This window comes from Hippocampus comes, unplaced genomic scaffold, assembly GCF_001891065.2.
Source record: "Hippocampus comes isolate QL1 unplaced genomic scaffold, H_comes_QL1_v1.1 scaffold128, whole genome shotgun sequence".
Classification (NCBI taxonomy): Eukaryota; Metazoa; Chordata; class Actinopteri; order Syngnathiformes; family Syngnathidae; genus Hippocampus; species Hippocampus comes.
In genome coordinates this window covers 724,912-738,998 of record NW_017805852.1, presented here as the reverse complement: position 1 = coordinate 738,998, position 14,087 = coordinate 724,912, and the positions used below count along the sequence as shown (strand labels likewise).

General features: G+C 47.2%; 1 protein-coding gene across 4 annotated transcripts in view; it reads left to right on the top strand.

Annotated features, from left to right (window-relative positions):
- The window catches only part of rusc2 (RUN and SH3 domain containing 2), a 28,968-nt gene that overhangs the window by 6,995 nt on the left and 7,886 nt on the right, over positions 1–14,087 (top strand). For 2 of the 4 annotated variants that reach the window (XM_019888500.1, XM_019888501.1), the window contains 10 exons: positions 395–979; positions 1,330–1,500; positions 1,581–1,751; positions 2,106–2,182; positions 2,263–2,437; positions 2,519–2,624; positions 2,701–2,747; positions 2,941–3,790; positions 3,908–4,072; positions 4,571–6,032. In XM_019888500.1, the coding sequence (XP_019744059.1) occupies positions 395–979; positions 1,330–1,500; positions 1,581–1,751; positions 2,106–2,182; positions 2,263–2,437; positions 2,519–2,624; positions 2,701–2,747; positions 2,941–3,790; positions 3,908–4,072; positions 4,571–4,817 (2,594 nt within the window). In that variant the 3' untranslated portion in view covers positions 4,818–6,032. Of the gene's footprint in view, positions 1–394; positions 980–1,329; positions 1,501–1,580; positions 1,752–2,105; positions 2,183–2,262; positions 2,438–2,518; positions 2,625–2,700; positions 2,748–2,940; positions 3,791–3,907; positions 4,073–4,570; positions 6,033–14,087 lie in introns of those variants that run through there. The other 2 variants (XM_019888502.1, XM_019888503.1) reach the window with 2 other exon arrangements.

Below are 14,087 nucleotides of genomic sequence, written 5' to 3'. Positions count from 1 at the left end.
TAGGTTTTTCCGCCCGCGCATGTGTGTTCGATGTCTGAGCAGTTTCATGACGTCTAACGCCCCCCCCCCCCATCTTATGGATTGTCATGTGGCAGAGCGAAACTAAGCTAAGCTAATGAGTGTGTCCTCGTGTTCACTCCTGACTGTCAAGTGATGACATTGCTTTCATGCTACTGATTTCGAATGGCAACCATTTCACTTTCTTCTTTGTTTTCCTTGGAGGATCTTTTTTTTTTTTTTTAAATATGATCTTATCGGTTGACGTCGAACTGTCGTCCTTGGACTTCTCACCACTTTCCTGCCTCGAACGCGCCCACTCCCGTCACTTGAACGCACACTCTGGTGCTTTCTTGTCAGCAAGTCGAACCAATCGTTTCTGCTCCCTTTGATGCAGGCGGCCCCTCGAGCTGGTCTGACGTCCATCCAGCTGTGGTGCGCTACAGCAAAGACCGGCGCCCGACCTCCCTCCCCATCCAGCCCTTCACCTTCCACCACCAGCTGGCCTCCAAGCCCCCCCAGCCCAAGCCCCTGCACCCCCTGCCGACCGACTACGTGCCCGCCATGCAGCCCCGCTCCGGCTCCGGCGGCACTGACGACGACGAGGGCGAGGACGCCGCTGAAAACAAGCAGCATCGGGGGGGCCTAACCAGATCCACGGCTCCCCCCGGGCCCGTCCGGCCGTCGCCCCTCGGGAGTTACTCGCCGCCGCGCCTTCAGGAGGGAGCCGCCAGCTCCGGGACCTGCTCCACGTGCACCCCGACGCCGCCTCCGCCTCCCGCGCTCTCCCGCCGCCCGCACAGCGGGGCGCACACGGGGCCGCCGCCGCCGCCCCGCACCCCTCCCCCCGCCGGCCTGGCTGCGAAGAGGGGAGTGGCGCCCCCCACCCTGCCGCCCGTGCACCGGGACACTCTCAGCCCCCTGGGCTGCCTCAAGGCCGGGAGCGTCGTGGATGGAAGCAAAGCTGTCCGGATGCAGAATGGTAACTTCGACGAGCTCTCACGCCGCTTCGCTTTCTTACCTCCACCAAGGAGAGATTCTCTCTGGCCTTCTTGCCACATGAACATCTTTGCATGAATGCCAACCTACTTTGAAAATTTCAGGTTGATGATGACGATATCATCCTGCGGGCCATAACCTGAAGCCAAACCCTGTTTTCGAACCTAAACCTTAAAGCCATCCTCAGAACTTCCCTTGGACTCGGAACATCTTTTCTGTCATCTTCTGTCCTTTTGGGTGATCTCGTCCGTCCTTCTTCTCACCGTTTGTCTTTTCTTCTTCTTCTTCTTCCTCTTCCCCCGGTCACCTTTTCCTCCTTGAACACCCCCGCAGCACACCACCTTTCCCCCCAGGCATTGAAGTGGCGGGAATACCGACGTCAGAACCCTCTCGGCGGCGAGAGACCGGCTAGCGTCTCCTCCTCGGATTCGCGGCGTCCTCCCCGACGCAACGTCTTCAATTTCCCTTCCGCTCCCCGTAGCCAGCCGACGGGACGCCATCATGGTGCGGGGGAGCGTCATGTGACCATCTGCTTCCTGTTTGCGCGTGTAATTTTTTTTTTTTTTTTTTGTGTGTGTGTTCAGTCAAGCAGACGCAGCAAAGTTACGGCGACTTCCTGCCGGATTACTTCTCTCTGACCGAAAGGCCGCCGGAGGAGTTTTGCCTTTCGCCGGACGCCTCCACTGCTTCGTCCTTCTCCTCATCTTCCGCTGCCTCCCAGTTGCAGATCTCCGTCGATATGACGCACAAGAGAGGTGAGATTTCACGCAGGATTGGTATGGAGGAAAAACCAAATACTATATAGTCCCGAATAGGTTACTAGCGACGAGAGTGAAGCCCCGCTACTTCCCAGCATGCTTTGCAGTGCTCTCTGTAAGTCGTACTTTTTTTTTTTTTTTTTATTTTGATTTTTTATTTTGATGTTGAGAGGTGAGATTTCACGCAGGATTGGTATGGAGGAAAAACCAAATACTATATAGTCCCGAATAGGTTACTAGCGACGAGAGTGAAGCCCCGCTACTTCCCAGCATGCTTTGCAGTGCTCTCTGTAAGTCGTTCTTTTTTTTTTTTTTTTTACTTTGATTTGTTATGTTGATGTCTTTCGGCAGGTTTGGTGAAGGCGGTCAACACGGCCGTAGATCTGATCGTGGCTCACTTTGGCACAAGTCGAGACCCTGACGTTAAAGTAAGATCACACCGCGCCGTTCCTTCCGTGCTGACGTCTGTCCGCCCGTGCTCAAGTTTTGTTTTTTTCGACGGGACCAGGCGAAACTCGGCAACAGCTGGGTGAGTCCCAACGTGGGTCACCTGATCCTCAAGTACTTATGCCCGGCGCTGCACGAGGTGCTGCAGGACGGCCTCAAGGCCTACGTGCTGGACCTGATCATCGGGCAGCGCCGCTGTCATCCCTGGAGCCTGGTGGAGGCCTCCGCGCAGCTGGGTAAGGATGACACCCCCCACCCCTCCACCCCCCTTTGCTTGGCACACCCGTAAACCGAGTGTGTGTGTTTTTGTCCGTCAGGCCCGTCTACGCGCGTCCTCCACCAACTGCTGAGGAAGGTGAGCCAGTTCTCGGAGCTGACGAGCCACAGCATGAGACTCAACGCCTTCATCTTCGGCCTTCTCAAGTCGGTCCTCCTCCTTTTCCTGTTTGTCAACGCGCGTTTTGTGCTTGGCGTTCATCTCTCCTCTCTTCTTTTCCAGCATCAAGTCGTTGGAGTTTTGGGTCAACCACCTCCTGACACACGAAGGTAAGTTGGCCTCGAAAGAAGGACGAGCGAAAAGCGTAAAACGGTGTCCACGGCAAAGAAAGGAAACACAAGCTAATTGTTAGCCGTGGCTAGCTGTGAATGTGACCCAGTTATGCACTGCAGTCGCCTCTTTGCTCCCGGAGTATGTTCCCGATAATGTCGGTCTGATTCCAAAATCCAACGGCCGTTGCAGACATCATCGGCGCCCACTACAACGCATGGGGCCTGGTCCCGCTGGCTCAGGGTGCGTGTCAGCATCTGTTCAGCGAGCTCCTTCTATTGCTGCAGCCCCTCTCGCTCCTCCCGTTTGACCTGGACCTCCTGTTCGAACCCCGACTCTTGGCCACGGGGCTCGAGCAGCAGAGGCGACGTAAGGAGCTGCTCTCCTCGGCGGGACAGTCCACCGCCCGCTCCACCCTGCAGCTGATGCGGGGCTGGGGCGCCGCCGTCGGCGACATGGTCAGCGGGAAGGAAAGGGCGGCGCTGAGGCAAGGCGGCACGTGGCCCAGGACGGAAGCCTCCAGAAGGGAAAGTGGGGGCGATAACGGGTCCGAGGACAGAGGGACAGGTGACCAGAGGATGAAGGGAGTGGGGCAAGAAAGTGAGGAAACGCATGTCGGGAAAGACCCCGCGGCAACGGACGCGGGGCGGCAGCGTCAGGACCGCCAGGCCGGATGGTGGTACCAGCTCATGCAGTCCTCCCAAGTCTACATCGACCAGTCCGCACAGGGTTCCAAGTTTGCCAGGACGGACAAGCGCAGGACGTCAGCGGAGCGCCGCCCCTGCCGCCCGCCGCCCGCCAGGGAGGGCGTGGTGGAGGGCGCCGAGTCTGGATCCGGGGGGCGACCCTCCTGGATGGGTAGCCCGCCCGAGTCCATCCTCAACCAGGAGGCGACAGCGGGCGGCAGTCCGGCCACCGAAGTCCGACTGGAGAGCGCCGCTCGGGACCAGGGGCTGCGCTGGGGGCGGCTGTTTGGAGCCGCTGTTGGCTCTCCCACCAAGACGGACGGCAGTGAAGCCAGGGCTAAAGCCCACAAGAGCAGGTACCTTCAAAATGAACCCAAATACGCCGGCGAAGCTAATTGCTCTCCTCTGATGATGAAGCCTTGGCAGAGGCAGACTTTCACTCCAACAAAAAGAAAAGTCTTTGTATTTTCCAGGCTGCCGTCGGGCTGGCTTGGCCTTGACTCATCAGTTTTGGGCCTCATGGCCCAGACCGTCGGTGCCGGAGGTGGGCAAAAGGTAGAGTCTGCGGCTGCCAACGACCCAACTGGGGCAGTCTCGCCCAACGACACCCAACCCAGCGAGACGAAAGTCTCGACATGGTATGAACATCTTCAAAATCCAAAACTCCCGACTTGCTGCCCACCCCCAAAATCAAATTGCATCAGAGACCGAGGCCTAAAACCTTCTCCTAATTCCATCCGCTCCTGAGTCGGTGTCATTTTTAAATCATCTTTTCTCACCCCTCTGGACCTGGCAAATATGCGGGTCAGGGCCAACCTCCCCAGTTCCATGACTGTCCCTTTTAGAAAACTGTCAGTTATCTTTGCCTTTCACACAGTACCCAGAGAAGATGGGACATTCCCGTTTTTAATTCATTTATAAAGAGCGATTTTTGGGGACCGGGGGAAATACTTCATTTTTGTTTAGTTTTCCCATTAGTATTGGTTTTAGTTTCAGCTTTTTTTTAATTTGTCAAGTGCAATATTAAAATCCAAAACACAACACTTCCTTGTGGTCAACCGTTGGCAGCGTTTACACGGTGACCTTGGAAAGAAGTGGCACGAACGAGGGCTCAAGTTGTTCTTTTCCTCCCTCAGCGAAGTGCGAGCGCTGTGCCACCACATCGCCACGGAGGCCGGACAGCTCAGCTTCAACAAGGGCGACATCCTGCGTGTGCTGAGCAAGGCCGATCCCGACTGGCTGCTCTGTTCTGTCGGCGCCGCTCGGGGCCTGGTGCCCATCGTCTACGTCTCGCTCTGCAGCATGGGAGAGAGCCAGGCCGGTGGCGGCTCGAATGGTAGCTGCGGCGCTGCTGGGAATTCTAGTGGCGGTTATGAATGTTGATCTCGGAAGTCCCTCCACAGGAAATAAGAAGCGGTCTCCATTGACACACGTGAGCATGCAAACATCCGTAACCCAAAGACACCCGCACACCAACTGGACCTGTCATCATGCCCACCAATATTATTATTGTTATTATTATTAATATTGTGAATACAGATACATCAGGTAGTCACTTCCGTGTGTGTGTGTGTGTGTGTGTGTGTGTGTGTGTGTGTGTGTGTGTAAGTGGGATGGGCCATCGTGATGTCACAGACTGAGGCTGCTATACTCCGATTCTCCACTAGAGGACAGCACAGGAATGGGCGTCAAATGTGCGGTTGTCAATTAATCGTGTCTTCAATCATAAAAGTCAAATGAATATGAATGGTCATGGCACCATCAAGGAAACATAGTACTTCCTGTAACGTCACTGGAGTTAGCCCAAGTAGCTTAGCATGCTACGCTAAAACCATCCTATGGCGGGGTGGGGCGGTAGTTGCTTGCTGACGATTCCTCGAGTGTTTGAATGTGTTTTGTTTTTGTCAGCAATAGTTAGCATACAAGTTTATTAAGGTTAGCGCTTTGGCGACAAAGTGCTCCGGAGGAACAGCAAACATCAAAACGTTGCAGAGGAAAGTTCATAGTATGTTAGCAACATTAGCTTACCTGTTTTTTGTTTACACTTGACTGTGAAGGAGTCAGCTTCTCTTTACGCGTTTGAAAATTAAGAACGTAAACAAAATGGGATGCCTCAGCCATCAGTAACAAGGAATTTCTATGCCTGTAAAATGCTAGCACGTTATCATGTAACATTGCACAGTTGACCATTTCACCCAGGATCAGATCATTTTCAATGTATCAATGTTTGATTTTCTCCTGGATTTTCCCCTCGGCTCCCAACCGCTCGCCCGGTTGTCACAGTAATGGCTCAAATTCATTTTTAGCAAGCTAGCATCCAAGAAAAAAGAAGGGAATTTTGCACTGTTCGGACACTTTATTGAGAAGGTTAGCTTATTTGCTTGCTTTTCTTGTACAGTTGAAACTATTTAATAATGCCAACGGTATTCAAGTGTAAATATGTTATTATCCAGGAAGCGTATGAAGGCGACACTCATCGGTGATTGGTCGCTCTGTCTTGGCCCCGCCTGCCCTGCCTGTAAATATCTTCATCATCATCTTCTTGTGTATGTATAATGCTAACCGGCTAATGTGGCTAACTAAAGTGTGACCACGTGACAATGTGACTCTGCGTGTATATGGGGGGGGGGGGGTGTTCTTGGTGTTTTGGTGGAAAAGTTGGAAATTTTGGACAGAAAAACAAAGTCCACTTTACAAATGTCATTTTTCAGTTTGTCAAACTAGTTGGATAATCAACTCAACCGTTTTTGTGTGGAGGCCTTGAAGGGACAAAAAAATGACAGCCATTTAATTTTGAAAATGATTCTCATTCAGCATCTTCTCATTAACTTCAACCGAGCCCCCCTGTAGTTCTTGTTCCGGCAGACTTTCTTGAGGCGGTCCACACGTCGCATGGCTCTTCGCACCCCTGGAGCATCGGTGGCCATGCAAAGCTTGGCTCCGCCCCTGCACAAAAAACTGAAAAACAGCGTCGCCTTCGCATCAGGATCCGTTTGCCATGGCAACGTCAAGTCCGAAAAGCAAAACTCACACAATGGCGTCAATGGAGCAGCCGGAGCCGGCCACCTGACGGTCATAGTCCACCAGGGGCGCTCTGATCGGCATTTTCTCACCCGAGACCGACAAGCAGCAGTTGATGAGTATCTGGCTGTACGACACTGACAACAAAATGACAGGGACGTGCGATTAGAGTCAGAATAGCTTCCTTGTCGTTGTACAACGCTGAAGAAAAAAAAACCCCAGAAAACTCAGCACACAGGTATAATTAATACACGACACACAGACGAGCACATCTTTGTATAAGTCTAATAGAATCATTACAACTTTAATGATATCCAAATTCATCTCAATTAAAAACGTCATTCAATAGATTTCTTGAACAAAATTTAAATTACAACTCAATTTCAAAGTTAATCAAATCACTTCAACAAAGCATGAGTTCCATTCAAAATTTTTTCATGGAAAATGACGTGTAAATGTCATTACAAGTTCAATTACTGTAAATGCCATTCAACAAATCTATAAAATAAAGAATTCAATCGAATAAAGTCCCAATTAAATCATGTTATTAAATGAACAAGGCCAATATTAACATCTCAATTATATCATGGCTTCAAATAATGTTATTAAACGAATACCAAATGCATTTTTTAAAATACCATTTAATAACCTTGATCATTTAAATACAAAAAAAGTCATGTTGGAATACACCAATGCAGTAAAAAATTTCATGAAATATTGTACTGTCATAAAACGAATTCAAACAGTGACAAAATGTGAATCCATGAAAATGTCATGACGTAAAAAATATGCTGTCAGTGATTTAGACCAAAAAAAAATCACTGAAATTTATTAAAAATGCATTGATTTCTGACTATCGGTTCAATAATTTGTGCACTGTATCATTTGCAGTGTAATAAATTAACACGCAAGTGGCATTTGAATGATTTCTGGTTCCAGTTGGCCTCGCACTGCGACTTTAAATCAATAAAAAACTGGGAGAACGGACTCGAGTTGTCCCAAATAAACTGACCTGTGCAACAGCAGCAGAAGAAGAGGATGAGGGAGAAGCCGACGAAGTGGTTTGGCGTCATGACTGCACCTTGTGACCCAAAACGAGATGGCGCCGGCCCTTAAATGCCCGTTGACGCCAACTTTCACTTTCACTTCTTTTCACTTTCCTTTCAAACAGTGACAAAATGTGAATCCATGAAAATGTCATGACGTAAAAAATATGCTGTCAGTGATTTAGACCAAAAAAAAATCACTGAAATTTATTAAAAATGCATTGATTTCTGACTATCGGTTCAATAATTTGTGCACTGTATCATTTGCAGTGTAATAAATTAACACGCAAGTGGCATTTGAATGATTTCTGGTTCCAGTTGGCCTCGCACTGCGACTTTAAATCAATAAAAAACTGGGAGAACGGACTCGAGTTGTCCCAAATAAACTGACCTGTGCAACAGCAGCAGAAGAAGAGGATGAGGGAGAAGCCGACGAAGTGGTTTGGCGTCATGACTGCACCTTGTGACCCAAAACGAGATGGCGCCGGCCCTTAAATGCCCGTTGACGCCAACTTTCACTTTCACTTCTTTTCACTTTCCTTCCCACTCGACCAGCCCTCGGGGCAAATCCCTGCCATGTCATGTTTCCACGACTGCACCCGCTGGCCCGCATCCACATCCAGCATGGGGGCGGTGGAATTTCCATCCCACGCCGCCTTCCTGCAGGTGAAGGATGACAGACAGCCTGACATGGGCCAACCGAATGCGCTCGAGAGGGAACGCCTCTTCATTTTGGGTCCAAATGTTCTGGGGGGTAAATGAACCATTGAGAACCACAGCGGAGTGACTCCATTTTTGTCATTATGGTCCAAACCAAGGCTGAGTTGCAATTTGAACGTACGGGGTTCACCATTTCAGCACTCTACACGTTTTCTGAATCTTGCTGCAACACATCCCAGCAAATGAGGGGGCAGAACTCGAGAGAAGACTCACAAAGTAAATCGGACTTAACCCACCATTCTACTCTGCGGGGTTTCGTCTAATTCCAGTTTGCAACTAAGTGGGTTTCCTCTAGGCAACCGAGTTGATATGGAGCATTGAGAACGGGTGTGGGAAGGGTCAGTCAGTTTTACCATATTTTTAAAAGTCAAGTCCAGAACTTGAAACAAGAGGAGGTCGCAATCAAAGTTGAGTTCCCGCCCCGATTCGTCAGTCACAGGGCCAACATTGCCCAATAAGTGTGGGTCTAAAATCAATAGACGAAAGACGATCTTCGATGAGCTCCATTTTGTTATTATTTTTATTTTTTTTTTTAACCACTGCCCGCTTGGACCGGCGCTCTCTGGTGTGGCGCATTGTGTCTTGCGTCGCGTAATGACGTCACTGGCAGTCAAAACCGATTGGAGTGGTTCAAATTGAGACGCATCCTGTCCAAAACCGATGCGATGAAACCCCCTCCCGAACGTGGCTACGGTGTTTCGTCAGTGCCTAACCTACAACTGGATATTTTTAATTGTCCTCAAACTTTATTTCAATAATCTCAGCCGCATAAGGAGTGACAGGTGACGCACTTCAAAGACAAATAGCAGAATGTTTTTTTTTTTAAATCATCGAAAATAAACACGACAGTCATTTCAAAGGATGAAAAACTTTTAAAAATGTGACATCATCAATCAAAACTCATTCACAGCATGAATTAAGAAGAAAACTTTATTTAAACATACACTCGAAAGCAGAAGCGTGCGAAAAAAACTTAACGTCAGAAATCTTTCACAAAATAAACAGAAACCAGTCACATTTAAAATGTCAGTCAACTTTATTTAAACAGCAAAAACACAATTTAACGGCCATGGAAGATAACGGACATTCAAAGTCAAAATGATGAAGTCATGCCTGATACATCATCTTTTTTTTCCCCTCGTACTTCTTATTGCTTTTTGCTCTTGTTTCTTTTGTCCAGGAAGGCAACCAGCTCTTGAACGCACTTGCTCTTATGAGCCGCCGGGGCACACAGCCTTTTGCCAGCCTTGGACATAAAACTACAAGAAGGAGAAGAAAAAGAAGAAGACAGAAGAATGTATTAAGATATAATAAATTATAATAATGACATTTCATTCACTCGACATATAACAAAAAAAGCTTTATGACTGGATCGACGATGCTAGGTACTGAATAGAAGACTGCATTTTATTTGATGGAAAACACCCAAACTTTAGTTAAAAAAAAAAAAAAAAAGAATTTAAACAAGACGTGAAGGGTGAAGATGACAACAATAATAACATAAATAAAACAAAATTTTAAATAATAAAGATATTGAATTGAATACAACTTTATTGTCAAATGTGCTGTACGTATGTGTAACATACAGCACAGATGAAATTTTGTTCCCGCTCAACAGATACAAAAAACATCTTTAAAACACACAAATATTTCATGACTTTTTTATAATAGAAGAAAACTTTTATCATAATGAAAATAAAAAATATGAAGCAAATATGTTTTTTTTTAAATGACAAAAACATTTGCAGATAATTAAAGCAAATATGTTTTAAAAAAAATGACAAAAACATTTGCAGATAATAAAATATAAATATTATTATTATATAAATCATATAATTTTTATAGTAAAATATTTTTTTTTAATGATGAGAATATTTAAAAAGCAAACATTGAAAGAAATACCGCATTTAAAAAAGAACTTACACGGTGGCGCTGTGTTGGCATCCCTTGCCGGCTTCCTGGTGGTAGTAGCTGACCACGATTTGGCGAGGGAAGCACTTGTCGCTGGTGTCCAGACAGCAGCTTACCAGCTTCTCACCTGCCCAGAGAAAAATAAAAGGAAGCACATCAGAAACGGGACGACGCGGACAAACGTGGTCTCCCGCTGGGCTTACCCGCTGCTGGCTGAAGGCAGACCAGTGCCAGGAGGAGTAGAGCAACCACTTGAGGCTTCATCCTTGACTCTTGTTTGCAGGTGTGATGCTGCGTGCCGCTCCACGGGGTGCATTTATACAGCAGGTGCTCAGTGGAAAGTGAAAGTCACATTCCTCATCACAAACGGCGGAACGGAAACATGTAGGCCTCGATCTCACTTCCTTGCCAAAAAGTGTTCTCCTCCAGGATATTCCCCCGCCCTGAGGGCTCCGTTGCCTCACTGGAGACATATTTCAGGTCACTGAGTTGAGTTGGATGCCCGTTTCACTTTGCAACATTTCTAGCCGAAGTAGACCCACAAAAAAAAGTCTCAAGAAGCCACAGCCAAGCCTGAAAAGAGATCGGAAGTCTGCCATTTTGGTCAATTTGCTCATTTCAGGGGTACGCCGAAAATTTCACAAATCAGCCCCTGATGCCCGTTTCACTGAGCAACATGAAATCAGGTATAAAGATGGTCAATCACGAGTAGAGCCACAAAAACTCTCTTCCTAGCCATGACGTCAAAGACACCCGAATGCTGCATGTGGGCTCCACTTCTACGTGGGTCTGGCTGCACACTTTGGCACATCTCAATCTGTTATTTTTACTTCTCCCTTGCGAAAGGTTTTGCAGTGATTTATCTCGATTTCTCTTTTTGCACACAAAAACACCTGGTACTCGAATTGGAGGGTATCGACTTTTCACAGATGCTGTACGCGAACGAACTGACGTCTGCGGCAATTTGCGCGTTTGTGCTTGCCTGCCACCAAGATAACAATCATTAAGCAATACAAGTGGAAAAAGAAGAGACTCTTGCCAAGTCTGCTGAAACCGCTCAATAAATCTGCAAGCAGCAAGGCGGCGATGATGAGGGACAAAGTCTGGTTTTATGGTTTACTTTGGCAATCATGTGATTTTCACTCTCATCGCTTGTGTTTACTTTCACTTCAGAGCAAACCAAGCAAACACACACACACACAAAATAAACAAACAAAAAAAAGCAGTTGGGGAAGAAAAAAACGTAATAACATGATTAAAAAATACAACTTGCGAAAAACAATTTCTCTATATGCGCTATGCAGCGATCTGGAAAAACAAAATATGGTCTGTGGAAATGAAATTAGAATGTCACCTTTCTTCTTCTTCAAAAAAAAAAGCTTCATTTTGTAAACAAGAAATGAAACCGTCACGAAGTGTTTTTTTTGTTTTTGTTTTTGTTTTTGCTAAGTTTGAGTTTGGTCACATTTTCTGTGTGCTCGGTGTCTTTCCTTCAGTCCTGGTTGGGTCGTCCTTCGTCACGTTGCCTCTCATGGCGGGCCTGTTGCCAGTATCGGTTTGCTTGCTGTCCCGAGTCAAGTTTGATTTGTTCTAAAAAAAAAAAAAATGTTTTTAAAACTTTGCATTTTCTCTTTTTTAATAGAACTTCTTTTCCCGGGCAAACATATCCTTTCTTCCTCAAAAGACTCCAGCTTTGTCGTTGCCAGAAAGGAAAAGTGTCTTTAAAAGTGCATCTTTAGTCAAGAAAATACGATTTAATTTTGAGAAAAATATCTCAAAGAAAGGTAAAGGTTATCTTTGAGAAAGTATTAGAGGTAACCGTTTTTATTCTTGAACATGTATGTCTTGTGAAAAATTGTAAAAAAAAATTTCTACCGCCAAAATAGACCATTTTTGGTGCGGAAAAAATCGAAATCGAAAGTAGTGACTTTTGGCTCAAACAAGAACATCTTAAATCTCTATCTGTCAAAGGACAAAATACACTGCAATTTTTTTCAACGCTAAAAATCTTAAAACCAAATATAATGTACACGTTATCAAGCGTGTCAGTATTTGACCCGATGGGACTTTTTGCTTAAAAATGTAATCTCCTCAAAAGCGTTTTTTCCTTAAAATATACAACTTTTATTTGAGAAAAGCATCCTTTAAATGAAATGTACTTTTTTTTTGTCAAAAACAAAAACTAAAAATACTGACAAGGTTGATTAATGTCACATTTAAGACCGAAAGACTCTGAGAGGAAGCGTTTTGGGTTCAATGGAAAAATCCACTCGAAAAGCGCCCTGAGGAAAGTTCAGTCATTATCAGCATCAACATGAAGAGTCATGCGCTGCTCCCGCTTTCAAAAAACAAATAAATACAGACCAATTTCTCTTTCATTTCATATCAATGTTTTGTTCTTCTGTGAAAGTCAGCATCTCTTCTTCCTGTTGTCGTTGTTGGCAAAGATCCCAAAGAAAGAATCGCGTGCAAGAAACGTCGTGTCGCAGCCAGTGGGATGATTCCTGGAAGTGTCCAGATTTCAGGGAAAAACCAACAGTATCTCCTCGTATCTTTCCACAAATCAATGTGAAATTTGGGGCGGCATAGCAGGAGCCCCCCAAAAAAATCTGCACTCTCAGACCCGACAGCGATTTCACTGATTGTCATGAAATTTGGTGGACATAACAGGAGCCACCCAAAAAATAAAATAAAATAAATCTGCACTTTCAGCCCTGTAGAGCGATTTCACTGATCGTCAACGAATTTGGTGGACATAACAGGACCCACCAAAAAAATAAATAAAATCTGCACTCTCAGCCGCGGCGACACCGGTTTCACTGATCGGTATAAAATTTGGGGGCTCACGTCAATCATAACATGACACATGAAAAAGTCTCAAGGACTCAGGTTGAGAACTGAGCAGAGGGTCGGCCATTTTGATTTTGAATTCCATGGCTTGTACGGTTAGAAAGTTAGACAAAAAATCCGCCTGGGAACCGGTTTCACCGATCGACAGGATATTTAGCGGGCATGTCAGTCATAAGGGGGGGGGGGCCCATAAAAAAAAAAAAAAAATCAAGAATTTAACCAGATCTGGTGGATTGGCTCAAATGGAGCTGGCCGTCTTGACTCAGGGTGATGCAAAGGCGCCCTCTTGTGGTCGCCCGTGAACGTCCTTTTACCGTGGCTTGTCTTCTTCCTTCCCACCGGCAGATGTCAGCTTCGCTCCTCGGCGTAACGTCCCAGGCTGGCTGCTCGCTCACTCAGTCTGTGCTCGGCTCTGCTGTCTGCTGGAGGGATGCTCGCCGACCGGATGGGGCGACCGGGAGCTCCGCGCTAAGCTTTTTTTTTTGCGTGTGCTTTTTTTTTTTTGTTGTTGTTGTGTGGATGTTACGCGAGGAAAAAATGGCCACCGGCCGGTGGTGAAGCATCAGCAGCGGCGGTCCGAGGCGTCCCGTGTAACCTTATGGATGTACGTGGAGGCCGCCCGCCCGGAGCTAATCGACGCGCCGACGCACTCCTCCCCTCTCATTCCGGGCCAAGTGTTTTACTGTGACCGCGACTTGGCCGGTGAGTACTGCGAGCTAAACGGAGGCTTAGCCGGGAAGCTAAGTGCTTAGCGGGCGAGTTAGCATCAATGAGCGCTGTGCATCTCGGCTACTTCCCCACACCCAATGTCGGCCTAAATGGACCTCGTCCGTCGTCGATTTTGTATTTTCCCTCAACCGTTCATGTTGTGATATCTACGAGTTTATGGTTCATGCCGGAGGGTGACAGTTTCATGTGTCGCTGGAGATGCTAGCGGGAATCAGCTGGTGGCTAACAAACGGACCTCCGTACACTGGGACGCCGCCTCCGGAGCCGCCTCGGGCGGGGAGGCGTTTTGGGGTTTGACGGTGCCCGAATCGTCGCGACTACGGAGGCGGTCGAGCGAGCAGCCGGCTCGCAGTGACGCCTCTTTGATTTACCAGAC